At 52.9% G+C, this 26,698-nt stretch overlaps 1 protein-coding gene across 1 annotated transcript in view; it reads left to right on the top strand.

The window, feature by feature from the left end:
• The first annotated feature begins 12,206 nt into the window (after positions 1–12,206).
• The window catches only part of LRRC75A (leucine rich repeat containing 75A), a 95,846-nt gene continuing 81,354 nt past the window's right edge, over positions 12,207–26,698 (top strand). Inside the window, exon 1 of the mRNA XM_075168789.1 lies at positions 12,207–13,201. Within this exon, the coding sequence (XP_075024890.1) occupies positions 12,938–13,201 (264 nt within the window). The 5' untranslated portion in view covers positions 12,207–12,937. The remainder of the gene's footprint in view (positions 13,202–26,698) is intronic.

The raw sequence follows: 26,698 nt of genomic DNA, 5'->3' as shown, positions 1-26,698 counted from the left end.
GGCATTTTCGAGACTGACGTAAAGAGAAAGCAAAGCAATTGATTTATTTGCTACCAAAGCCACAATGGAGAAGAACCTTCTCGGCAGTGCCAGAAAGATCATTTAAGCCAGAAATCTCTTTGATGTCTCTGGGTTGGTTTGGGATCTGTGTTTGGGGCTTCTTGCCTTGCTTATCCAGGGGTGGTGTTAGCGGCGGGGAGGTGCGGGGGGTCATCTCCTGCGGGGAGGGGTGGGAAGTGCTGCCTGTCAGATGGGAGCGGGCGGGTTCACTGGTTTCATTTAGGGTGTTTTTTGGGGGGCTGTCGTAGCTTTGACAAATGCTGACACGGAGCACCCAAGTCAGGAAACCCTGCTGGGATGCAGAGCCTGACCAAGATGGGTTCTAAGCTGCAGGCAGCTCCGTGCTCTCGGTGGATGGAAGTAGCTCCATGGGACTCTCCCTCACCCACCACGATTATCTGCTGCCACCAGTAGCACCTCTCACCTTCTACAAACCTCGCCTGTCTTGATGCCTTGGTGCTGAGAGATTGGGTTTGTGTGTATTTCTATTAAAATTCATGGCGCACAATAAAAACTGCGGTGAGACGAACGGCTCTTCGTGAAGAACTGAAGACTGCTGTTTCTGGTCGGTAAATGTTTTACAGAGCTAGGGGTGCGTTAAGAGAAAGCAGGCTTGAATAAGCAGCACAGCTGTACCTCTGGGGTTTAGGGTTTTAAATAAAAAAAGAATCAACTCTCCTGTTGTGGCAAAGGTACGAATCTGAGAGAGAACCTGACCTTGGCTTCTGGAGACCACCTCGTGCTCCTGCTCCAGTCTGCTTCTTGCTTCGAGTCCTCGGCTGCAAAACAGGGATAAAACCTCTCTGTCCCGATGGCTGAGAAGATAAGGAGCCCCGGACTGGGACAGGATGGATTCACCCAGCAGGGAGGAGCGTCGGCGCGAGGTCGTAGGTGGCAGCCTGGCAGCTCTGTGTCCCTGTTCGTTAAACGGGAGGTTGTGTTTTGGAAGGATTTCGTGGGGGTGGCGGGGTTTGTAAGCCCCCCTGGGATGGGCCAGAAGAAAGGCAGGGCTCGGTGCTTCCCACCGCGCTCTGGGCTAACGCTGCCGGTGCTCGCTGCTCTGCGCCGCCGCTTGAATCCAAAATCGATGTTCAGAGCCCTCTCTGCAGGAATTCAAAGCACTCCTGGATTATTTCAATGCTGAAGGTTGTAGCGAGAGGGAGAGCATTTAACTTTGATTTATTTCTCTTTCTTCTTCTGCCTTTTAAGACTTTCAGGCCCGTAACTTTCCCTCCTACCCCCTCGGATCCACCCCACCACGTCCATCTGCTCGTCCCTTATCTCCAGCTGCCAGATGGCTTCGCTCCCGTCCTCGGCAGCAGAAATGCGGCTGGTTATGTGGACAGCCGTCTTGATAGCAAGAGCGAGGACTAGAAGGTACCTGAAAGTGGAGGTCTCCCCGTGCTTTCATGAGTTTTTCCTCCTATTTATGGCCAGGGCATTCCCACACGACAGCAGGGGGAAACCTGGTGTCTCTGTTGCCCATTCATGGGTTGACCTTCCAATGCCAGATGTGCCCCTGGGGTAAGGTGTCCAAGCACAGGTTTGCTTCTGAAGGTGTCGTATGGAAATCCAGACTCCATCCCCTGCAAATAGCCTTCGGTGTGATCCAGAGAGACCCGTGCTTGGCTTTCCCCAGGGGATTTGCTTATGGGTGGGCTTACTCTAGCATTTGGGAGCCTGTATAGCCTTACAAACCTGGGTCTAAAATGTCTGAAAATGTGAATACACGTTGGCAGAATTGTTATTTCAGGGGTCCGAGCCATGGTCACAACCAACTGAAGTTGCTTTGAAGAGCTTTGGCTCTCTTTTCCAATGGGGGTACAGGCTGTCCCAGGTCATCTACTGATTTGCCCCCACTTATAAAGAAGGTTGGGATTGGGAATGTTTAGTGCAAGACCTGAGACAGTTGGGTCTTGGGGTGTCTCATCCCCTCCTCTAAATAGCAATGCTCCCCTGGCTCTCCAAGATTTAACACTCTCATCTTCTTACTGGGGAAAATAAGCTCTTTGCTCAAGAAGCGAGGGCTTTTATCTAGATTAGGGCTGAGAAGACTAAGCAGGGAAGAGGCCTTTGAATTTGGTCCAGGACTGCTACCATCTGGCACTTGGATGAGCTTTGTCTGTTCTTTGCTGAATCTTTTTGTGGCTTTGGGTTAATTTGTGCTCGTTACGCTGAGGAAAAAAACCAAACCAAAACAAAATCACTGAGTGTCTGAACTGGTTGTCCCAGGGCAAGAGCTGCTCAGCATCCCGGCTGCTCTTGCTCCTCTGATGGTAGTAGCAGAAGCTCTGGGTGGTTGAAGAGCTGGGAAGCGATCGCTGTTATCGCTGTGCTGATGACACAGAGTCCTAAAAACGCCGCTCCGGGCACGGCAGTGTGTTGGCTCTGCAGAGGTTGAGGGGGTTTGGAGGGCGGCCTCTGCATTGAGCCTCTGCAGAGGCGTGATGAAGGTCTGGTCCGTCGGTGGTTGATTTCTGTGATCGTCTTTAATGTTAATTTTGCTCAGTGACGGTGGCTATTGTTTTTAACTGCTCTGAGGTTAAGTCCAGTGACTGCACCCACGAGTTTTCACACTTTTCGTTCCGATTCTCTCGCCGATCCCGCCGGGGGAACTGAGCGAGCGGCTGGGTGGGCATGAGTTGCCCGTCGGGGACAAACCACGACATGTCTGCATTCCGCTTGCGCGTATATGGCTGAGATGCTGGGTAATGCCATGAAAGGAGCCCTACAGTAAAGGGAAAGTAGATCCACACTTCTCGACACTGTTTCTAAATTTTCCCCAGATTTTAGGTCTAAATTTTGGGTTGCGTCTCATCTGCACAGCTTGTCTTTTCTTTCTAAAATGCCCTAAACTTTTGATGCTCCCATCTGCGAAGGGGAGAGGGCTGTCCACCTGCATCCTCTTCCTCCACCCCTGTTTTTCTTTTTCCTTAAGAAAGCCGCAGTTTCTTTCCTTCCGTTTGCCTTCTTCAAAAGGTTTGTGCTGTTATTTCCTTGTCCTACCTCCGCTTGTCATGATGAGAAAAATAATCCTGGTTGTGCTGTTGGGAAAAAAACAAAACAAAACAACCCAAAAAACCCCAAAAAATTGAGAGGAGCAGATTTTGGGTTTCACCTGCAGCGTGAAGGCTGTGAATTGTGCTGCCCCGGCTGTTTCCCTTCCATTCCTGCCCTTCTGCATTCCCCCCCAGTTGTTTTGTATTTAGCATCTTCCTTTCCTTTTATGAACATATTTTCCATCTGGGCTGGATTATTTAGGCATCCCAAGGAATGTTTTAAGCTGCATCTCCCCTCCCCCTCTTCCCGGGAAACAAATATTTTATGCAAAAGACTTCAGCAGCCCCTGGTATAGTGCTGGTGAATTAATTGCCTTGCGGAGAACGAGGCCATCGGGTACGGACAAGGCCAGGAGCTGGAGCTGAGCGCGCTGGGCACCCAGGTCTGAGCTTCTCTGCCAGGTTGGAAAAAGGAAAATCCTCGATTCTGTCAACTCTTCTGACCCTTCGGGGGTGACCGGAGGAAGATGGGGAGCGTTCGTCAGCGAGGTTGAAATCTGAGCCGTACCCGCTGCTGCACTGCTGGGGGGTCTTGGGGTGGGAATCAGGGCTGCTTGCCTGGGGTGTGCTCGGGGACCAGACCGAGGGAGCGTTGGGATTTTAATGCCCGAATAAATCCTTCTGATATAATCTAAAATCAGGCTTGGTCTCGCAAAGCCCTCGGCCGCTCTGCTCCCCCGCTGCGGCGGGAGGGGACGGAGGGCCGTGACCCCGGCACTGGGGATCGCTCGGCAAATTCCCCCCTACGCACGGCTGGGTTTGCGCCCAGCGAGCGCATCCTGCTGGAGCCGGTCAGCCTGACTCGCGTTACTGGGTTTTGCTGAAATGACCCCAAACCGTTTGATTATTTCAATGAAATGAAACTGAATCTTGCTGCTGATGTGTTGCATGATGCAAGTTATTTTTTTATTGCCTATTTTATCCCGCGGACAAGGCTTCCCAGCAAGATCTACCCCTGCACTGGCAGGTACCTTCTTAGGTCAGCTGGGAAAGAGGGATCGTGCCGGGATCATCCCCGGAGCCCAGCCGGGCCGGGGACCCTCCCCGAGGGGGAGGATGAAGGCAGGAGGAGATGCGTTATTAAAGAGAAACGCAGGGTAACGTTGATGCCGGCTGCCTTCCTTCCAGTCACTTTGTCACAGTAAACCGATAAGAAAATTAGTGTTTCCGAAATCAGAAAGTTTTCCTTGCGCCAGTGAATGAAAACTTTGATTTATAATTATTATTTTTGAAATGTCAACTTTTTGCTCCAGGTTGGAAAGAAACCCGTGGTTTAAGGCTCTCTGTGGCCACAAGTCTTGGATTTAGGTCAGTTTTACCCCACGCTTGAGAGATTTGAACTGCAAACGCAAAAGACTTGACTTATTCCTTCTCAAAAGAAGGGCCTTTTTGGTTTTACAAATAGAGAAGGTGCCCGAGCTGGACCATAGCATCACTTCGGGCTTTGGGAAGGTCCAGATCTTGGTGCAGGCTGTGCTGGGGGTCTTACTCCTGCTTGGAAAAACATGCCACGCCACGCGTTCTCTCTCAATAGAATAAAATTGTTTTCAACTTTAACAAAGTTAAAAATGAGGAGGGTAAAACTTCATTTTGCAATTAAACTAAGAGTAGGGTGGTTGTGCTGCGCAGGATGGAGTTTGCTTCTCATAACTGAGAGTTTAAGCCTAAATTTTCTGCTCTTTTGAATGCCCTGAAAGCAGTTCCTTCCTCCCAGATAAAGCCCCTGATGACAGCACAGCTCGCCGAGGACACATCCAGTCAACGAGCATAGGCAATCCAAAAGGGAGATGAAATTATGAGGATTTATTTGTTGCTCTCCCATCTGCACTTACTTTCCTTTCAGGTTCTGTTGAGCAGCAGGTAACTGAGCCTAGATTTTTTTCATTTATTAATTATTTTAATCCTGGAGAGCTGCAAATTTTTAGCCTGCTTGAAATGCAACCCTCAGGTGCTGAGGCTGATGGCAAACCCAGGCTGTAAACTTGCTTTTCCCTCACCCTTAGCAGCAAACGTGCCCAACCCTGGTACCGGGTGAAACGAAAAGACTCCACACAAGAGGGTTTAAGCAGCTTTGCACAAATAGGATTTGCACCAGTTTGTTTCTGATAAACAGCCCCCGAGTTCAGCTCCTCCTCCTCAGCCTGAATAGCTCGGGTGGATGAAGGTTATTTTGTTCCTCCTCTAAACAAAAGGCACCGTGGCCTGGGCTGGCAGTTTATTGTGCACATTTGTACAGGTAACCAGGCTGGCATCGCTCTTCCCCTGCATCTGGTGCTGAGATTTGATGAGGCTGAGGCTGCCAAATAGGCAGGAGGGCCGGGATGGAGGAGCTCGGGGCACACGTGGTGGGGGATGATGATGCTCCTGATAGGAGAAGCCTTGCACCTTTTGAAGCCACCGATTCGAATCGGGAATGGGCAGTAATGGCTGGAAAGGCAGTGCCCGTGGTGTGAAATGGGGCAGCGAGCTTGGTTTGTGTCCTGCTGGCCCCGTGTTGTCCCCAGAAGCCACCTCAGCCTGGTGCTCCCAGCAGCACGTCCATCGCCCCGGGCCAGCTCCGCCAACCAGGCGTTCATCCCGAGCAGAAATTAGAGAGCAAATATCCAGGGTGCTTAATCCAGAGACACCAGCACGTGCAAAACAGACTTAATAAATTCCCATAATGACGGATGACCCCTCTTCCCAAGGCCAAACGCGGTCGGAGTTGGGCTGTGGCAGGGACAGATGGGGTCGGCGCCTCCAAAACATTCGTCTTCACGTCCCAGCTGGATGCTGGGAAGCATTTGGAAAGCATCAGGAGCGTGAGTCAAACTGACTCGTGGCTCTTGGCTCCGACCGGGAGCTTCTCCCTCGTCGCAGAAGTGGTGCGGAGCGGCCGGCTCCCCGGGAGGGCTGGGTGCGATCCTGGCGAAGCGCGGCGCCGGTCCTGGTGGGGTTTCCCTCTTCCCAGCGATTCTCCTGTCCCGCCGGGCAGCGACCAGCCCTTTGGTGTAGGCTGCCTGCAACAGCCCTTGGCAGCCTCCATCGCTGCTGACGCACCGCCGGGTGGGGGATTAACCCCTCCAGCACCGCTGGGTGTTCGCATCCCGTTACGGGTCGGGTACCGGAGCCCGGGAGGGGATGCGACTCCGGGGCATGAAGCTGTCTTGAAGAAAAATTCAAGAACAGGCTCCCAGAGTTTTGACTCCCAAATCCGTATTTGAATTGGCCGTTTCCCTGCGGCAAATCTAAGAGCACAAAAGGATAATTCTCCATAAAAATGCTCATTGATCTTTTTTTTACTGCTAAGGCATCTCAAGGCAATAATTTTCCCCTACAGACCAAAGCACAGAAAACTGTCCAAGTCTTTTTAATCCCACTGGAGGGAAAGCAGAGGTAGTTTTCAAGATGACTCCAGAAAAATATTTGGCAGCTTTAACCTCTTGCTAAACAACTTTTGGACAGTCTGTAAACAGTCTTCTGGTTTTATAAACACGGCATCCAGATTGTTGAGTGGAAAAAAAGCTGAAGCCATCACGTGAAGGGAAGATGTATTGCTTCCGGCAGCTTAAGTATTTTTATATTCTCTCAGGGTTAAGGGTTTGAGTTTGGACATATTTCACATGGGAAATCTGGGAGGAGAGAGAGGTGGCGCTGGAGGGGGAAAGCACCTGAATCTGGAAAAATAGGAGATTACAGAAGCGTCTCTTGACAGCAGTCCCCACGCAGATTTGGTACCTGAGCGTGGGGGGAGGCGGGTCGTCCCCGCTCCCCTCTGCTCTGGAGGGATCAGTTTTGGTGCAGAAGGGTCCATCCTCCCAGCACCCATGGGTGTCACGCAGGCAAGCGCCTCTACAGGCCATCCCTTTTTATTGAGCAAATGCTTCTGACGTCTAACAAATATTTTTCTACTCTTCTGATTGGGCTAAATGATTAAAACACTCACCAGTGGCAAAAAAAAAAACCACCTAAACCCCCCCCAAAAAACCTAAACCACCAAAACCCCCAGCAACCCCCCCAGGCATTCTCTGGGAGGGGAATATAGCCTCGGCTGGATTTTCTTGGGTTAATGTTAAAAGCCCCATGGGCGAGCGCCGGAGGGACCTTCTCTCGTGCCTCCCCGGGGCGGTGGAGGAGAGGCAGCGGCCGTTGGTGGGACAACGGGGTGACGGCACGTTTTGGTGGCCCCCCAGCGAGCCCGGCTTTGCGAGGGGCGTGGGGGTCTGCAGGGGGAATGGTTTGGCCAAGGGTGTTGCATGAAAAATCCCAATTCCCTTCTGTCACAGCAGAATTGTTTGGAAGGGGTCTAGGGTTTGATTTGGGTGCTAATTCTTTTCTTCAGAAACACTTGTGTAGGTACAGTTATTCTAGCGTAATAAAAGTGATAAGGTGTAGCGATTTAATAATTAAGAAGAAAGCTTGCCATGTGGTGGTTTGGGGATTTTGGCAGCGCTGTGCTCTTGCCTGTAGGAAGGTTTTTCGCCCTGGTACCCAGGCTTGATGAACGCGTCCCTCCTTTCCTCGTCTCTGGCCCTTCTCTCTCCATCTCCCCTGGGCTGTGCTGGGAAGAGATGCCAGAGCTCAGGACAGATTTCAAGCAGCAAGGGGGAAGGTGCTTCCCTCTATATTGCACCGATATTTCTCTGGCTACTCAGGTTGAGTTCTCCTTTGCTTTGGGGGATGAAGACAGGGATATTTTTTTTAATCCTTTTCACTTGCCTTTTCTAGCTTAGGCCAAATATGGAGAATTAATTCAAAGGTGAATATGGGAAGACTTCATCCATTGCCTGGAGGAAGCGTAAGTGCTTCCACGGGAGATTCTTTCATTTCTCCTTAAAAACATCTCTCAGTACATGTAATGTTTCTCATCCTATTGCCCCATTTATCCTGGAGTTTAGTTCATCTGCAATTACATCTTGCAGCATTTCACGAGGCCCTTCAACCCTGTCTCACCGCTGTGCCTTGTCAAAGCCAAATTGAATCAAGCTTAGGATATGGATAGCCTTTTGTTCTTTTAAAATCGTATTTTTCAATTTGGCCTTCTTCCCCAGAGATTGGCTGTTGAGACTGACTGCTCTCCTCTTGCTGGATTTGGTGGTGTCTTACAATACGGCTGGTTTTTTTTGGTTTGTTTTTGGTTTTTTTTTTTAAGTAAGGGACGAAAATCGCATTAACTCTAGGATTCCTTTAAATGCTATCTTGAAAGTAATATTTCTTATAGCCAGCTTAGTCCTTTCCACATAGTGAGTAGCACTAACCTGAATCTGGTGCTGACATTTAGAATTAATCCTAATCATCCCATCCCTATCGAGAAAAATGAGCAAGCCCTGCGCTGCCAAGGCAAGAGAGTTTGATATGAGAAGCAGAGCTTGGTCCCAACTCAGCCTCTGGTTTCAACGCCCTGAACGTTGGGGAAGGGACAGACGTAGATGTCCCTGGGGAAGGGACAGACGTAGATGAGATGGTTGGTGCTCCGAGTGCTTCCAATTGCCGTGGCTTTCTTCAGTCCTGCCAAGATCTGGGTTGTGGAAAATATTTTTTTGGGGTGATGAAATGGTTAAATGCTGGGCGTGTGCCCTGACAAGCAACATGAACAACTGTCCTTGAATTTGGGGGTGTTTTTTCTCTGTTTCTTAGAGAAACAGTAACTGTGGGGTTTAGGCCAAGAGCTGAGCTGCCAAGAGACCCCCCCAAGACCTGTCAGGTGAGGAAGAAGCCATGAACTCCAAGGTTTCGGGTGGGAGGGTCTCTCAGGTGGGGTATGAGAGCTCTCAACTACAGAAGTGATGGTGGGAATGTCTTGCAAAACAAGGAGGTCTACAAGCGTTTTGAGTAATAGCCCTCTTTTGAATATCCCATGTTGGACTGTACTTGTCCAGAGTGGATTTTCCAGTTTAGGATGGGAATTCTGGTCAAAACCTGGGATCAGAAAGGGGTTTTCTACCTTAGACAAGCTGCAGAATTAATCTCCCCCATCTAAGCCTGTGAGTACCTGGATACAGGGGTTAGTTGCATCACTTCAAAAAGGACATTGCAAAGGCCAACACAAGTAGGCTGGCAAGAGAGAAGTGTAACTAGCTTGTGATCTTCCAGTAAAACCAGTCAGTCCTTCCTGGAAGCGGGAAGTTAGTTTTATCTGTGACTAATCTGAAACCAAATGTGTATGTGTACACACGTGCAAAGCGGTTTGGTGGTGGGTACCCACACCTGGGATGTCAGCGAGCTGAGGCTGCGTTCCTCCGTTTTCGGGTGTTTGATGTTGGATCTCCTGCACGCCAGTTTATTCCATCAGGTTATTGACTCGTGGGATGGAGGTTCCCTGGCTTCTGCATAATGCATCGAAAAGCTTTAGTTTCATTTTGCTGTAGAAGTGAGAACGTTCTTAAATCTGAGTTTTGTGGGAGATGAGAAATGGTTTTCTTCCATGGTCTCATGATCTGAAGTTATTTCCTTTTAAAGCAGTGGACTTTTCTAATACACCCTTGATATTAGATATTGTAAGGAGTATGAACAGAGGGAGGGGGAAAAAAGCAAACTCCCTTAGACAAACATCTACTAATTTTCAGTTTGCACACATCTGCACTAAGGAAAAAATGCATGTTGGCTGTGGACCCGCTAATGAGTTTAGCAGAATATTTCATCAGTCAGAGAGCTGCAGAGCGAGCTCCAGCCGGGAAGAGCTGCGGGGCAGACCTGGTTCCCAGCACACAAGTGCTGGGCTCAGGTTTTTTGGTGCTGGGTGTTTTGAGCGTGTATGGAAAATTGTGCTTGTGCGTGAAAGCTGAGGTTGGGTCTGTAGCCGGATGAGACCCTTTTGCGGGTGTAGATCTGAGTAACAGCCCGGGATGGAGCATTACTGGGATCTGCATGTCTTGTACCACCGAGCCACCAGTGCTGAGCCTGGAGGTTACTCCTGTGCTGCCCTGAGTGGTCACGGTGCCTTTGCAGCCGCTCGGGGGGAGCGTAAGCCCGACCGGCAGCACTTGGCGTTTGCTTTGCATTGGTGTAACAAGAGTACACACCGCACTCTTATTTTTTTTTGTTTGCTGGCTTTGTCCTGTGTGCTATAAATAAGCCTGATCAGGAGCAGCAGCAAAACTCTCTGCCCTGCTGACAGAAGTGTCATTAAGTGCAAAGGTTGGGGTTTATTTATTTATTTGGGGCTGTGGTTGCTGTGCAAAACTGCCTCCTCGGCCGGGATGCGGCTCTGCCCGGTTGGGCTCCCTGCGGGCTGAGCTCCCCTCTCCCCCGGGGCAGCGGGTGGTGATGGGAGAGGGTTCATAGTTCCCATTCCATTGGAATCCCCAGGGGATGGGTACGGTGGTCCCCCACGAATGTGAAATGGCCCACGTGATGGACCTGAAGCGTCTTTCAGGGTCACAACAGTGTTTGATTGTTTAATGTTGTTATGTGTTATCGCCCCGCTAATAGCGTGAAGAGGACTGACCCTTTTAAAGGGAGGAGGCTATGTCTAGGATGGAGTCTGCAGGAGAAAATGCTGCTGGGGGGGTCAGGCATCGCTTCCCGCTGCCTCCTGTTGACATTGGCAAATTGGCTGCCTCTCTCCGACTTCTCTGGAGAGATTTACTGCCAGGTGAGGCCTCTGGTTAACACAAACTCGTGGTTTCTGCAAACCATGTGGCTGTGCGTTTCCTCACGTGACTTAACTTGACATGGCTGAACCAGTGAAATGTAGTTTTTAGCTCAGGGCAGCAGTATGATACGCCTTGGGGGGAGACACCGGTGTTTGGTCTGGTTTTGGATCCCGTGCAGCATGGCTCTGTAAACCAGAGCCAAACCCTACTGAAGTCAGTGGGGCTCTGCACCGTTCTCATGGTCCGTGTATAAAGATGCATTACAGTGGTTGGTCTTTGGAGTTTTAGGAACAACTACGTGAGCCTCCAGCCATTTGGCTGTCAAGGAGAGCAGTCTTTTATTCATGGACGTAACACGATATTTGTGTGTTTGTGGATGTGCAGTTGCACAGCATGCAGAGGAGGCAAAAAGTTCTCATGTGTTGCTTTAGGCTTATTTCTAACACAGTTGCAAAATGCCCCCATAACATGTTCCTACTGCAGGAGGAGATGGTTCCCCAGCCCGGGCACTGCACAGTGCTTCTGCTTCTCCTGCCCTGGTCAAGCAGAGGTGGGGTGGATGGAGAGTTGGCTGCACGTTTGTGTTGGAAAACAGCCCCTGGCATTGGGAGAGGGTCTGAGGCTGCTGCTGGGGCCTCGTCAGTCCAAAGCTTATTCCTCCCAGGCATTTCTAGAGCAATCTGTCTCCTGCAGCAGGTGAGCAGTCGCTGTGTGGAAGAGAGTTGTTCATCATAATCTTTATCCAAGAGCTTCAATCCGTGCTCTAAGCCCTGCCAGCGGAGTGCCTGGAAGATAAGGAGTGATTGAATATTGGATGGGGAGCTGCTGGAAGGAGCAGCGTGGGCAAGGGGCGGTTGCAAGTGCTGGATGAGGGGGGGACCTTGGCTGGGGCAGGGGATGGCAGGGCACAAGCGGTGACTTCCAGATGGGCCCTGGAGCGGCTGCTGATGGGGGTGAAGGTGAGGGAGGAGGCCAGGAGGTGCAGGAGCAGCCAGGGTTTGGTGTGGCACCGCAGCCAGACTCGGAGCTGGGAGTCCCGCAGGGGTCCCTGCCTGGTGCTTTACCCCGGGGATGGGCTCAGCGGAGTACCCGAGGGGACAGACAGGGCTGCGGGGGGGGCCACCCCAGGTCAGAGCACATCCCTGCGGGGGACGGGCCCTCCCAGTGCCTGTGGGCCCCTTGGGGTGAGAATACAGCGGGAAACCCCTCCGTGCTCCGCCCCGGCAACCACCACCGGGGATGCCCCGCGCTGCCTCCCGGGGGCTGCCTGCAGCCGGGCCCCGGTGCCACCCTCCCCCGGTGCAATCCCCCCTCTACAAGCCCGGTGCAGCTCCCCTCGATGCAACCCCTCCGCTACAACACCTCCCAGTTGCACACATCCCCCTCCCAGTGCAATCCCCAGCGCTGCGGGGCGAGATGAGGCGGCAAAGGAAGGAAGAGCCCCGTCCGGCTCCAGCTTCCTCCGCAAGCCCTGCCTCGGTGCACGGTGCCCGCCCCCGGCCCTCCCCCGGCTCTCCCCGTTGCATGCACCCCACAGCCGGCCGAGCCGAGCCGCGCCGCGCCGCCTCCCCGGGGAGCTCCCGCCGCCGCGCAACAGTTGCCCCCAAGTCGTAGCCGTTCTCCCCCCGCCCCGGGGGAGCCCCCTCGGCGCCGGGAGGAGGAGGCGGGGGGGGCTCGGGGGTTGCGCGGAGCCGCCGCCGCTTTGCAGCGCTGAGCACTGCCGCTCTCATCGCTCCGCTGCCGCCGCCCGGGGCCGGGAGAAGGAGCTCCTCGGATCCCGGCTTCTCGCCTCCCCGCAGCGATGGAGCGGGGTGGCGGGGCCGCGGCGCGGCTCCTCTCCGCCGGGCGCGGCCGTCCTCTCCTCCGCCTGCGGGAGCGGAGCGGCTCCGCCACCGGGCACCGGCCCCCCTGCTAGGATCCCGGGGGCCGCCGAGCCCCATCCCGCACCCCCTGAACCCCTCGTGCATCCCCTCCAACCCCTCGTGCATCCCCCCCAACCCCTTGTGCATCCCTTTGTGCATCCCCGCAACCCCCTGTGCGCCCCCAAACCGCTTGTGCATCTTCCCCACCCTTTTGTGCATCCCCCTGCGCACCCCCAAACCCCTCGTGCATCCTCTCCATCCCCTTGTGCATCCCCCTGTGCACCCCCCGGCCCCCTTGTCCCCCCCCTGCGTGGCTTCCAGCCCCAAGCCTCCCCCACCCTTGCATGCAGCCCCAAGGCTGCAGGAGCTGGGGCCACACGCCATGGGCACCAAGCAGACCAAGGGTTGCCAGCCAGGCAGCGCTGGGGAGAGCCCCCCGGCCCACCACCGCAAGAAAGTACCCCCCAGGGAAAGGGGGGACTTCCTCGCCTCCCTCGTGGTGAAGTCCGGCGAGAAGTTTGGGAAGGGTGGTGGCAGCAGCTTGCCCCCTTACCACCGGCGGATCTGCATGATCCAGGACATGCTGGTGCTGGTGAAGCAGGGGAAGCAGGAGGAGGCCACCGAGCTGCTGAGGCACCTGCGGCAGGTGAGGATGGGCAGGTTTCTCCTGGGGGGCTGCCTGCTTGCGGTGGGGAAAAGGTAGTCTAGAAGCACATCCCGGTTTCGAAAGCTAGCAAAGAGGGGGCATGCTCGGTTTTTGCGGGTCTAACTTTCGAGGCGTAATTTTGGGGAAGTGGCTGAGGAGCTGCAGGGTGGTCATGGTGTTGGAGATGGGAAAATAACCCCGGGGAGGTGCTTTGCATTGTCTGCAGCGAGGAACCCTGCCGGGTGCATTTTTCTCCTTCCCTTCATTGCTTGCGCTGGTAGCTCTGGGGTTTGCAGTATGCACAGCCCACTCAAGGAGGTTCCCACTCAACTTTCAAAAAGTTTGGTGTTTAAAGCAGATCTGTAAAAGCGCTGAGGCAATTTGAGCTAGCAGCTTTTGAGAATCAGCTCTTTTCTTCCCGGCTTAGAAATACCGACAGTTGGCAGCTTTGCTTTTTATCTTGTTCTTTTTTGGCACACAATCACTTGGTGGAGTTCTGCTGGTGTTGACTGGGGCTTGTAGAAATAAGCGTGCGAGATGCTGTGCGAGAGAATTAATTGTACCGAGCCCGAGACCTTTCCCCTTGAAAGTCTGTTTGAGCTGGGCATTAGCTGAGAAGCAACGCTACGGAAAGTTGCTGTGAGCAAACAGAAAGGCAGCTGAGGAGCGTTGCTCTGTATCCAGCAAATTAGCATTTAACCTTTTCTACTGATAGATGGTGATAAAAAAGACCGCAATGCTGGGCATTTTCAAGGCTCTGGGGTACGTAGGGCTTTGAGAAACAGCGAGTTTTCCATGCAAACTGAAAACAGACCTGTCTTCAAGCTTGATTTTTCTCCCAAGGAGCCTGCAAGGTACCCAGCTGTTCGGCGTAACCAGTTCTACCACCTGGGGAAAAGTTGCTCAGATCTTCGCTGGGCATTGGGAGCTGCTTTCTTGCCCTGTAGATCTGCTCTGTCTCAGTCTGCCCACGTGAAAACACCCGGTCCAGAGTTGTGTGGTTTTCTTCTTGATTTTGGGGTTTTTTTTGCATTTTTTCTCCATTTTCTGGTCCTGTTAACTTTTTAGCAAGTGGACGTGTTGTTCAGGGCATGTCGCTGACCCCTTCACCCCCCGAGAGGCACACTGCCGTTCACCCCATGGGCCAGGGTCCCTCTGCCCGGCCGGTTTACGTGACTCGGGACTATCTTTGAGCAGTCCAGCTGAGGAATCGGAACAGTTTCATGTGTGTTTGCGTTCCTTTATAGAAAGCTCTTGCAACTTACTCTCAACCTTGAGATAAGGTGCTTTTTCTGAGCTGAACGTGCCCCCTCCCCGGCAGTCGAGGGTACAACTCTTTGGGACAATGACGTCTCCGCGTGGGATCTGTGCGGCCGCCGTGGGTCAAACACGTGGCCGGGAAAACCCCGTGGGGCAGCAGATCCGTGCCAAAATGTTGCACCCGCTCAGGCCCGCCGAAGCTTTATCGTTGCACCAGCAGCCCATTGGAGCTGGCAGAAAGGCAGGTGCTAATTTTAGAAGGTGTTTATATCGAACACCCCCCCCCAAAAAAAAAAAATCTTCGTGCCTGTGAAGTACCGTGAGTCGCTCCCAAGTTCTCTCTGGCTTCAGATACTGTTTTTTCTCAGCGATGCTCTGGACCGTCCTCTCCCTCCCCACGGGTTGGCCGTGCAGGGCGTGAGGGAGCTGGGATGTGTCACGGCCCCAATGACAAATCTGACCCTGCGGGCATCCCATCATCTGACTGAAGGGAGGGGAAAAAAAGCTAGAAATTAATTTTGAAATGCTGGGGGAAGCGAGGAACCTGTTACAGTCGGATAAGTCTTAGTGAGTGTTTCTGAAGAGCTTGCTCTGATAAAATATATCTTAGAGTGTCAAAATAGGGAACACTTTGTCCTAGATACTATAATAGACTCGAAGCACATTTTTAATGAGACGGTATTATTCCTTGCCTCTGGGTAGTGAACGTGGGATGCCCCACTGAACAAATCCCGGTTGCTGCGGGTTTTGATGGGCTGACTTTTGGGAGGTGGCGTTCTGGGGGTGCATCGGTGGCCGCAAGGGATGCTCGGTTCGTTCCCAAGGATCTGGGGCTGTGAGGCAGTGGGAGTCTTCGAGAGCTGAGCTCCTGCCGCGTCCCAGCCTGAAGGTGTGGGTTTGGGGGGGAAGGACGAGCTTCCCCCTGCAGAGAGGGATGGACGGGGGCGCACGGTGGGGCAGAGAGCTCTTCTCGTGAGCTATTACGATGGCATCCGCCGCAGAGGGGCTGTCGTGTTGGCTGGTCTGTGTAGTTGCTAACGTAATGTGTGATGATGATGATGATGCAAAACTGGGGTTTTCAAGCAAACCTAGTCACCTGGTGCCCAGCTCTCAGTTTTGTTTAGTCTTTTTATTTTTTGAAAATCCCAGCCCTTTAGGTCACTGGGAGCTTTTCCGCTGACTTCACCAAGTTGTGAAGCCAGCCCAGCGTGCTAGCGAGGGGTAGGTGACAGCATCCCCGCCGTCTGGAGGTGCTCCATCCTTTTTTTGAGCGGGACGAGCATGTTGCCAGACCCGAGGCTGAGCAGCTTTTCAGCTTTCCTCGACGTAATGTCCTGCCCGACCCACCCCCTGCAAGACCAGGTTCGGGGGGCTTCTCCTCCCGCCTACCAGGGCCCCCCCAAAAGCTGCCTTTGATAATCAGCCAAAGGGCAGGGCAGCAAAATCATATTTTAAACGTCGTGCCGGAGCATGGGCAGATCCATGCTGGCACCAACGTCCAGCACGGCCTTTTGCATTTCACCAAACTTCTCCATCCTGCTTCCCTCCCCTGACATGGGAGCGATGCTGTTTTCTTTACAGGCTCTCGTAAGGATTAATTAGTGTTCCCAAGAATGCTTGGAGGTTGCAAAGAACTATAAAAGCACTAAGATACGAAGCGGACTGCTTTTTGTTTAAAAAGGTAAAAAATGTGAAGAGCAGACGGACTTATTTGCTTTGAGGCTGCTCCTCGGAGAGGTCAGAAGTGGTCTGCGGTGCGGAGGCAATTCGATCCCGCTGCCTGCCCTCAAAATAACACTTAGGTTATTGCTGCGTGCAAGGGCTGGCAGCGGCCGTTAGAAAGGGTATGTGCTCCCTCTGCACAGCCAGCTGAATTTAACGATGGGTTCTTTAGCTAGAGATACCGGTTGCTCTTTCCTTCTGCTCTGGTAATGCTCTCAATTGCCGGGAGCCCAAACCCCACGTTGCAAAATTAAAATTCCCTCTCAAAAAAAGTGCTGTCCGCTGCCCTCTTTGGATGAGGTGTGTTTTCCCGTAAGCCATCCTCGCCAGTGCTGCACGTAGGATGCTTTCGGCAGTTAAACGCATTGGAGGGTAAGTGGAAATACACTGAAATACCTAACATTTTTTTGAGGCCAGAGTTTGGGGTTGCAAGAAGCTTGCTAGTCACCTGGATGGAGCCGGTTGCCTTTCGTGGAAGTAATCCTTGCGCTGAATAACTTTGAATTCTGTTTCTCCGCTATAAAGCGACTTACCTAGGTTTACCTGTTGGCATCTTCTCTGCTTTCCTGCAAGGAGCTGCTGTAGGGCATCACCCTAAGAGAGGGTGAAAACTGAATTAATTAAGGGTGTCCAGCACGGGGAGAAACCTGGGACCCTGTACCCCGACCCTGCCGGCTGTCACGGGTGGGAGAATTGCAGCTCCTCTGTGCCGATGAATTGCTGTGCCCGTTATCACCAGTTGCAGAATAGGCTTTAGTATTATGTAGTGTATCACTTCTTTTTTTTTTTTTACTTTTTTTTTTTTTTTTTGACGCACTCTTGAGTTTCAGTGGTTAAAGCAGCCAGGCGCTGTCAGTATATTAAATTCTGGGAGTGTCTCTCCTGCTGGGGAGAGGATTTGTAAAACAAAGCATGTTTTCCTCCTCTCCGCTGCCAAACGGATCGTTTTCCCAAGCGAAATGGCGAGGCGCTTCCCAGCACATTACGTTTCACTCGAAGAATTTACCATTGGTTATGGCTGGATGTGGAGTTTTTGCTGGGCTGTTGCTGCTGCTGCGGCGGAGCTGGGCTGGTGGGAGAGGGGAGGAGGAGGAGGAGGAGGCATCTGCCGGCTCTGGGCATCACCTGCACGTGGCAGGAGGTGTACAACAGTTCCAGGAATTAAAAAACAATAAAAAAAAAAAAGGGAGGGGAGAAAAGAGGGCAAAGTATTGTAATAAAACCTCCGGGCACTGAAGGTGGCTGGTAGCCAAATGGCAAGGTCCAAGGTGTGCAGAGCTTCATGACTTGTAAGGTGCCTTCTCGGCTCACGCCAGCCTCACCTGGGCAGTGCCGGGGTGCGAAGGGCAGGGGAGCGGGGTCAGGGCCCCAAATGGGCAAAGACACCACCTAATTCTCATTTGCAAGAAGGGGCCGGAGGCAAATCTGCTCTGAATCCCCCCGAGCCGTGCGGACCCTGCACCCACGGTGCCAGCGGCCGCCTCTTTGCCGTGGACATCCTGCGATCCCCATGGTCTGTCCCCCAAATACATCCCTGCCCTGGGTGCAGGCGTCCCCTTGCCCCGGCCAAGGCCGGGGTTTTGCAGCCAGCAGTTGTGGGGAACAGGGCACGACGTGTCCCGACGTCTGTCCCGCTGGGTCGGCGATTAAATGCCTGCTCCTTCTGAGCAGCTGCCCGGTGCCAGCGGGACTGCGTGGCGCAGGGATGCTTTGGTAATTCAGTGATGAGTATCTGCATCGTAAGAGGGGGCTTGGCCAGGGGGAATAGTAAAAAAAAAAAAAAATTTAAAAACAGCTAATGTAGAGATGGTTCAGTTTGGGGTCCTGTGGCCGCCTCCTGCTACACCACAGCAAAGGGCTGCGTGATAAAATTAAAAAGCAATTCTTAGGGGCAGTCCTTCTGCTTAATTAACATGGGTAAGTGCATTGAATGGCAACTGAAATAGGTGGAGGGCTATTTATCCCAGTTGTCCCCGCGATTTATATCACACCTGTCCCTATTTTCTTCCCCCAGTTCCCCCAGTCCTCGGGATTTTGCGCTTTCCGGGGAGGCAGGAGCTGTTGGGGAGAGTTTGGCGCAGGGCTGTGAAGGCAGCGAGCCACGGCCAGCGGCGGGGCGGCCCGGGAGGGAGCAGTGAGAGGTCGAAAGGCCGGCAACCTTCCTGGGGAGGGGAAGCACTGCTTCTGGAGCTCTCAGAGAGAAGTGCGGGTGTTTCCAAACCTTCCTGGGAAGTCAGCTCCAGCATCTCGTGGGTGCTCGGGGATGCTGAGACGGGGAGGGGAAGGTTTTCCCGAGCCCGGCAGTGGTGCACCCGGGCGGGCTTGGAAAATACAATTTGACCCCTTGGCGTAATTTTGTGTGCTTGGTAGAAGCTCCGGAACTATTTTATGGCCCAATATCAGCCTGGTTGGTGTGTTACACAACGTGCACCTTCACGGTACACGCTGTGGGTCAGGGCTGCTTTCGGGGTTATTTATTTCCCTAAACTACACTTAAGAGACAGATGCTGTTGGGTAGTAGATCCCCGTGGAGGTGGATATCTTGTCAGGCCAGTTTGTGATGATTGCGGCATCAGCTCGTCAGGATGAAGGAGATGTTTTTCGGTGCCACCTTGTCTCAGATTCAAACCTTCTCCCCGAAGGATGCTGGCCCCCGGCTTTGCACCAGCCTCGAAGCCCGTGCTTCAGCCCTGCCGGTGCCAAAACCACTTAAACGCTCCTCCTCGGCCGTGCGGGTGGACGTGCGCGTTGACATCTAGAGCAGACCTTGGGGCTGCCCTCTGGTTGATACGCTGCAGCTCAGCCGCAGCCTGCGGGCGCCTGGTAGCTGGGCTGTGCCGCTCTGTGCTTGCCCTTGGCCCCGGGCACACCAGCCGCGGGGCATCATCCCCGGGGAGACCGTCCTGGGGCCCCCGGGATGCTGGAGGACCTTCAGCATCGTTTTTGCCACACGAGCCAAGGCCTGGTCCCCCCCCGAGCGCTAAGACCAGCCGATGCATCAGAGGTGACCGGGAATGCAGTTTCTCAGCTCCCTGTGAGCTGCTGCCGGGGGGGCAGGGATGAAGAGGTTTGCAGCATCAGGCTTGGGGTTTTTTTTGGGAGTCCCCAGGGACAGAGGCCGGGTGCCCGCTCTGCCTGCAGCACCGGGCACCGCACGGTGGAAGTTGGGTAACCCGGCTTTGGGATTAGCACTCGCTTCCTCTGGTTTGGGTTGCTGACGAAACCACCAGCGCTCCCCACAAGTTATTTTTAACCCCTTAGGCTGCTGGAGGCATTGACAGCAAATAACGGTGCCTGACGGTGGTGGGGTGTTTTCTGCCCCAGATGGGTGTCTCTGGTCTCCTGGCTGTGCTCCCTAATCCTGCCCGGCCGCGAGCTGCTCCCCTGCAGCATCCTTTCTCTGCTCGCTTCCCATCCTGGCTCCTTCTGCTCCTTTTCCTTCCTCCATGGGATTTGAAGGTGGATGCATCCCTGTGTCTGCTTGGCATCCGAGCAGCCTGGTTTTAATTAACCCCCTGGAAGGTGGCTGCCGCTCTTCCTCCTAAGGAAAATGTGTCTTTGGGGGATGCTAAGATGCAGGGAGGGAGGAGAAGGTCAGGCAGCGCTGGGGAGGGCAGAGGTGGTACGTGCTTGGCAGCGTGGGCTCAATGCCCAGAGCCCCTGTGTGCGGCAGTGATGCCCACCCTGCCGCTGGCATGGAGAGAGCGGGTTTTCTCTGCTAACAGGGATGTCCCCTCTGGGATTGGGGAATCACATGCATAAGAAATCCGTGTTGCTAGTGGATGCATTCATGCAATACACGCAGCGCACCCAGGCAGGCCCTGCTTGCTGCAGGGACAGCACTGAGAGAGCCTGAGCAGGGGTGAGATCCGCGTTCATAATATCCCCGTGCATCTGAGAAGCATGTCCTGGACTATCTCCCTCTGTGGCCAGTTTTCCAAGGGTCCCCGGCTCAGCCTTTCCCCCGCCCCAGCTGCTGGAAGCGCTGCTGGCTCGCAGGGCTGCGTGCCGAAGCGCGGGATCTGGGAGGTGATGCAGCACGAGCCTGCCTCGTCTGAAAGGGTCGGGGATGAAACCGCTGGGTCCCACCTTGGTTCCCTTCCTCTGGACCTGCAGAGGCTGGGTTAGGCTGGGCTGGGTTAGGCTGGGCTGGGTTAGGCTGGGCTGGGCTATCTGGTGCTGGCCAGGGGCGGTGGGCAGCTGGCTGGAGGTCTTGCCTGTGCCCTCTCCGGAGCCAGAAATCTCCCAGCTGGGAGACGTTAATGGTTGCAGTTGGCAAGCCAGCCCCTATTCAGCACTTTATCTGTTTATATAATAGCAGGAATGTGTCTTTTTTTTTTTCCCCCCAAGGCTGCTGCTGCTTTCACATCTGATGTGAAACGCCGGCAGCTCGGGGCTCCAGCCCTCAGACATGCAGGCTGGCATGCACCTTCTTTTTTTTCTTTTTTCTTTTTTTTTCTTTTCCTTTTTATCTTGCTTCAAAATGTAAAACCCCTGTGTCTGAGGATGTCTTCTCTCTCTTGCCAGCGCGTGGGTGTGACGGCTGCGCGGGGAGAGACCTTCCTGCAGATCCTGGCGCGGGGACGGTGTGCCTGGGTGTGCAGGGGGTCTCGGTGGGCAGGGATGCCAGGGAATGCACTTGAAATTCAGTATATTGTAGCTTCTTGGTAGCTTTAGATCAATAATAGTATTCCACGTGTTGGGGGGGTTGGTGACTGTGGCCTCCTCTTAGGTAAGGGAGATGGTTATATGTTAATATTCATTTTATTCTCGTACAAAGAGAGATGGGATTTTTTTAGTATTTAACTTCTGCCGGTCCCAGCCAAAAGCCTGGTGTGATTTAATGCCTAATTCCCTTTCTCTCTTTTGTGTATCTCGGCCTCCTTCTCCTCCAAATTTTGGAGAAAAGACCACTGAATGGTAAATTTAATCTTGCCTGTAAAAGCAAAAGCAAATTGTCCTTTCCATTCCTCCCCGAGCAGAGGGTTTTAGCTCCAATTACTCCTGGCTCTGACCTTGCTGCTTTGCGAGCAGGGGCTGTTTCGAGCTTTCCAGCTTTCTCAGATCTTTTCAAGACTCTTTACCTTTCAGACTTTGCGTCTTTCAAAGTCAGCGACGCTTTCTTTGTGCGAGGGTTCGAGTGCGTGGCATTGCCAGCTCGAGGGAGAGCCTCGGACACGCACCGGAGCCGACGGGAGGGAGCTGCCTCCTTCCTCATGCCTTTGGGTATCTCAACGGATATCTCATTCCTTAGGGCCTCTTTATATTATGCCTTCCTAGAGGTCTGGCTCTTTTTTCCATTACAGAGCAGGACTGGGGTTTGATATCGGTGGAGGAATTTCTTTACAAGCTATTTCTGGGTTTTGCACGGGTTCCAGCAGCCTCTGCATCCTTGTTGGCCCATGGAGGGTTTCCTTGAGGTCTGCTATCCACAGGCGGTGGATCCGGCTGCTGCTCTCAGTCCTTTAATGTCCCCTTTGCCTTTGAGGTTGGTTTCTGGGAAATAGCAGCAGCATTTCCAGGGCTGCTTCGCTGCAGATCTGCTCCTGCTTCCCGCTGGCGCTGCTCCGCCTGCCCGTCCCGGCGAGGTTTTGCAACGTTTGTGGGTGTGCTCACGGCGGGCAGGGGATTGCATTCTTGGGTTGCACAAGAGATTATTTCTAAGGCACTGTCCCTAAACTTCTAATAGTAATTGAGTTGAAATGAACGTTAATTAATTAAAGAAGAGCCCAACCAACCAGCCTGCTCTCTGAGCAGGACCCTCAGGTGTTTCTTTGGAGGGTAGGGAAGCGTGTGCCGGGTTTCTCAGCTCCTTGCTTTACCTTTAGGCACCGAAGATGAATGCTAGCTGGGAAAGCAAAAGTACGCCAGGTTAGAAAAGGTGAGCCGTAGGATGTAGAGCAGCTCGGCTGCGCTGGGGGGGACGGGGCAAGCGCTGGCCCCTGCCTTCACCCAGCCGGGGGGACGCTGTGGCACCCACCGGGGACGGGACCCATAGCTACGCGAGAGGTGAAGCACCGTTCTGTAAACCTCAGCATGCAAAACACGCCAAGGGGAGAGAGTGCCCTCTGTCCCTTCCTCCCCCTCCGAAGCGTGATGCGCTCAGAAAACATGATATTAAAAAACAAGAAGAATGCCTTTAATGGTTTTGTATCCTCATCTCTCGCAGGCAGCAATCTTCTGTCTGCAAAGGCGGAGATTCCCCGTGTTTGCGTGACCGAAGGGCACGGGGCTTTAAGCAAATCCGTGCCTGGGAGCCCCTGGTCCCGTGACCGGGTGCCACGCTGGGGAACACTCCCAGAGAATTCCTCTGTCTCTGGGGGTGCTTAAACTGAGCCCACTCGGGGGATGGCTGGGGCTGGCGAGCAATTAATTACTATCTCATTCTGCAGAGCTGTTCCTTCACCCCCATCCCTCCCCAAGGCCCGGCAGATCTTGGCACAACTATTAAATCCCAGCAGGGGAAAGCAAAATCTGCTGAGGAAGGAGAGCAGATGTGCCCTCAGCCTTTTGCAGTCTACGGTGGGAAATGGTTATTTTAGCTGGGGACGTGCTGAGGGTTTTTGCTGGGACACTTCTCTCCCCGTTCCCACCCTGCCTGCAGGGCCGGTCCCACGGAGCACGTGCTTGTGGTGGGGACTGGTACCATCTCTCTGACCATGGTTTGGGGAAGTGGGAAGTGGGAAGCAGGAGATTGGGGGTCCCGTGAGATGGCAAGTGTGGGGGCGAGAGCCTCAGGTTGGACCTGAGGGGTGCAAACCCCGAAAGGTAAAAGAGCACATTGGGGCAGAGCCCCAACTCCGCTGCGCAAGGGATGCGTTGTACCCGCTGCAGCATCTACCGTAGGTTTTGCTCGTGTTGAATACGCCCCAGGCCCTGGTCCAGCCTCAGCTCACCGAAATCAGGATAGCAAAGCACAAACCTCCGCAGAAGCGGGACTCAGACCTGTCCGAACGGCCCATCCTTGATGGTCCCTTCTCTGAAGGTCCCTCTTCACCCATGGTGGCACGTAGACAAAGCTAAGAGAGCTTCTGTTCATTCTGGCATTCCATCATATATTTCCATGTATCCCATCTATTTGGATACAGCTCTCCCTGCTCCAGGATTGGAAGAAGAGGGGATTTGGGGAAATCTCGCTCCCAATGGCTGCTGTGGGCTTCCTGGGCAAAGGCGGAAAGCGGGAAGCAATTTGGGATGCGAGTGTGATTGACCTACATCCATGGCGGTGACCGCAGCCAAGATCAGCAAGGAGGGAATCTTGATTTAAGCAGTCTGGTTTTGTGGGTAGGATTTTTTTTTTTAAGTCGTTCTGTAAGAAAGAGGATGTTTTTCTGTCTGGTTGTAAAAAGCTGCTTCTGCTTGGTGGAATCGGATAGTTCCTTTTCTGGGCAAGGAGCCGGGTGGATCTGGGGGCATTTATTTAGGCAGCTGGTCGGCTAGGTGAGTCGTTTGGTATGTTTTTATTCTGGTGGGAAATGGTGAATTTTGGGTTTATGTGATTGATTTTTTTTTTTTTTTTTTGTATTTCTGACTCAAGTTACATGGAGATGAAAACAAGAGTTTCAAATGCAGAAAACTAGTATTTTAATGTTGTTTGATCAGTTAATGAACTCCAAAACGTGCTGGATATGTAGGGCAGACAAAGAAAATGTCTCAAAACACATTTTACATTTAAAACTAGTTGATCCATTAACTAAGGTATTAATTAATGAATTACATTAATGAATTACACTTCTGGTCACCATAATTAGCGATCTTGGCCTCTCAGGTTGCAGTTTTACTTGCAGATTGGAACTGCATCGTCCTCCTGATTTGTTCACTGACTTGTTGAAGTTAGGTGTTGAGCTGGACTAGGTGAATGAACCGAAATGAAGATGTTTTCTTTCTCCTTGTGAGATCTGGGAGGATCCCACCCCTGTAGCTGCCGTACCTCACTTATCCCCAGTTTGGAGGCACCTGCCAAGGTGGATCCTCGGAGAAGCATCCAAATTCCCTGGTGCCAGAGAGGGAAGTTACTATGAAAGTCTTCAAGAAAGATTTTACTTTCCAAGCTTCTTCCCTCCGAGACAAGGACCAAATACCTCCGACCAGATCCCAACTCAGAACAGCCTCTGCTCTACCTAATGGTTAAAAAATCTTGTGCTGTAAATAAAAACACACAAGCATGGGGTAAAACATGGGAAAGACTTAATTTCTTCCCTTAACCCCCAAAACCTACTGACTTGCCTTCAATGATATATTCCTGTAAGGTAGGGGCAAGGTTCCCGGTTCCCCGTGGTGTAAATCACAGCGCTGATTGACTCTTGGGGAGGGAAGATGGGAGGCTTTTGAAGCACCCTGCAAAAAGTGGAGTTAATTTGCCCCAGCTGATGGTCCCATCCATTACCTCCCCAATCAGCATCCTATTTTTCTGAAGGTGTTTTGAGAGAAAACCCTCATCTCAGCACTTCCCTTCCGCGGGCTGCCTGGCAGCCTCTCGTACAGCAGACAAAATCAATATATTATTATGTGTGCCATTACCAACCTGTTGGGCTGTATAATGGGAATTACAGACTGCCTGCCCGGCGAGCGGGGCGGAGGGCTGCGATTTATACAGCCGGTCTGAACAGCGGGCTGCGCTTGATAGCTTTGGAGGGGAATTAAGAGCATTCAGCGTGGTCCTGTTCGTTGCAGGTACGGGGCCGTGCCTGCTGCCCTCGCCTCCTGTTCTCGCCGTCGCCGAGTGTGAGGCTGTGCTTTTCATCCTCTCTTCAGATTACAAGTGTAGCTCTTCACCAAATACCGAAATGCCCTTAAAAACACTGGGCATCACCAGCGTGGGCGATGCAAACGGGCTCCTTCACATCTCTGCGGCGTTACTTGCGGCGGGGCTGCGATGGCTGCGTTACAACGGGCTTGGGAAAGACCCCGACCCAAGTGAGCGCCTGATGGACGTAGGTGGAAGCCCTATTTCTGCCCAAAAGGAGAGACGGCGGTGGGTTGAGTGCGCCGTGGCCGGTGCTGTCCGTAGCAGGGTGGTGTGGCCCCAGCTGGCACTGCTGTGTTTGATAAGTCCCTTCGTGTCTCGGTTTCCCCGTGTGTAAAGTAGAAGTGGAACCGCATCTGTCGGGGTGCGCGGGGACTCGCGCTAGGGAAAGCTCCTCTTCCCTGGGACTTGCTAGTGCAAGCACGCTTTAAGTATTCAGCTGAGTTATTTCACTGATTTGGCTTAAGCAGGGGAAAAAGGTGTCTTTGACTTGTATGTGCATGACATCTGCTTTTTGACATCTCCTTTTTGAGTATAAAAATCCGTGGGTGAATGCCAGAAGAGGCATTTCTTCTCTCTTGCCTTGTTGCTTTAGGACAAGGGGGTCAGCAGCTCTGAGAGCTGCTAGGACTCCGGGTTGTCCCAGCTTTTAGGGTGCGTGCATCTCTGTAAACCTCCTGTGTGTCATAAGCAACGTGGGACTGTGCGCGGGCAGCGCCCGGCCCAGCAGGTCCCAGCTCCTGCGTGGGGAGCAGCTGCTGGAACCGTACTGGGAGCTGACTTTCCAGTACGTGGCACTGCTCATTAAATGGATAGGCTGAACTGCAAAAAAGAAATGGCATGGGTGCTCTTTCTGACCTTCTGCATGCACGGCTTGGGGCTGGTTTGTCTTCTTTCTGTTTTCCTTCCCACCCCGTTGCTGTCCAGAGAAGGAGGGTGGAGAATTTGGCACGGTGCAGGTGACAGGGTTAGCCCCTCTACCCCAGAGCAAGGTTTGGCTCTGGTGAACCGCTCCATCCCTGTTCAAACAGATGTAAAGCAGCTCTCTGATGAGATTAACTCCCTGAAACGTGGTAAGAAATCTCTGCTTGGGGTGCTTTCATCTCTTGCCCATCAGCTGCTATTCTCCACCAACACAAAGAAAATAAATAAGCTAAACTCCTCTCCTGCAAGCCATTTTTTAAAAATTCTCTTTTAATGTTGCCGCATCATGTAAATCAACTGTATTTTCTAGAAGGATTTGTGTTTGCTTATTTGCTTTCCCTTCAGAGGAGACAGTGCTGGAGCAAAAATCTGGAAACCTGAACTAATCCCAACGGCAGGGATAAAGTGCCGTTCCTGCAGGTTTAGGTCATTTTACAGTGCTGCCTCCGGTGATTGCAGAGGGATGAGAATGACATCTTGCTGCGGAGCATCACGTGCAAAGTCCTGGTGGGACCCAGCACTGACCAAGCTCCGTCTCCAGATACTTCATCTCTGACCGACTCATCCGTGAGCCGGCGGGGTGCCCGAGGGCTGATTTGCAGCTCGGGCTCTCCAGGCTGTGCCGCTAATTAAATGGAATGAAACTCTCCGGAGAGAGCTGCACAAAGCAAAAGAGAGAGTTGGGAGAAGGAAAAGTTGGGTTTGTGGTTGGGTTCTGGAGTAGGACCTGAGCGTTATGAGCTTCTGCCGTGTGGGTTTGTGCAATGCAGACGGGGAGGTGTGCTTTTTTTGGCCTGACCCGGCTTTTACCGTTACGGCAGCTGAATGCGGAGCAGAGGCGGCGA

Source organism: Calonectris borealis, chromosome 19, assembly GCF_964195595.1.
Source record: "Calonectris borealis chromosome 19, bCalBor7.hap1.2, whole genome shotgun sequence".
Classification (NCBI taxonomy): domain Eukaryota; kingdom Metazoa; phylum Chordata; class Aves; order Procellariiformes; family Procellariidae; genus Calonectris; species Calonectris borealis.
This window is presented reverse-complemented; position numbering and strand designations above follow the sequence as displayed.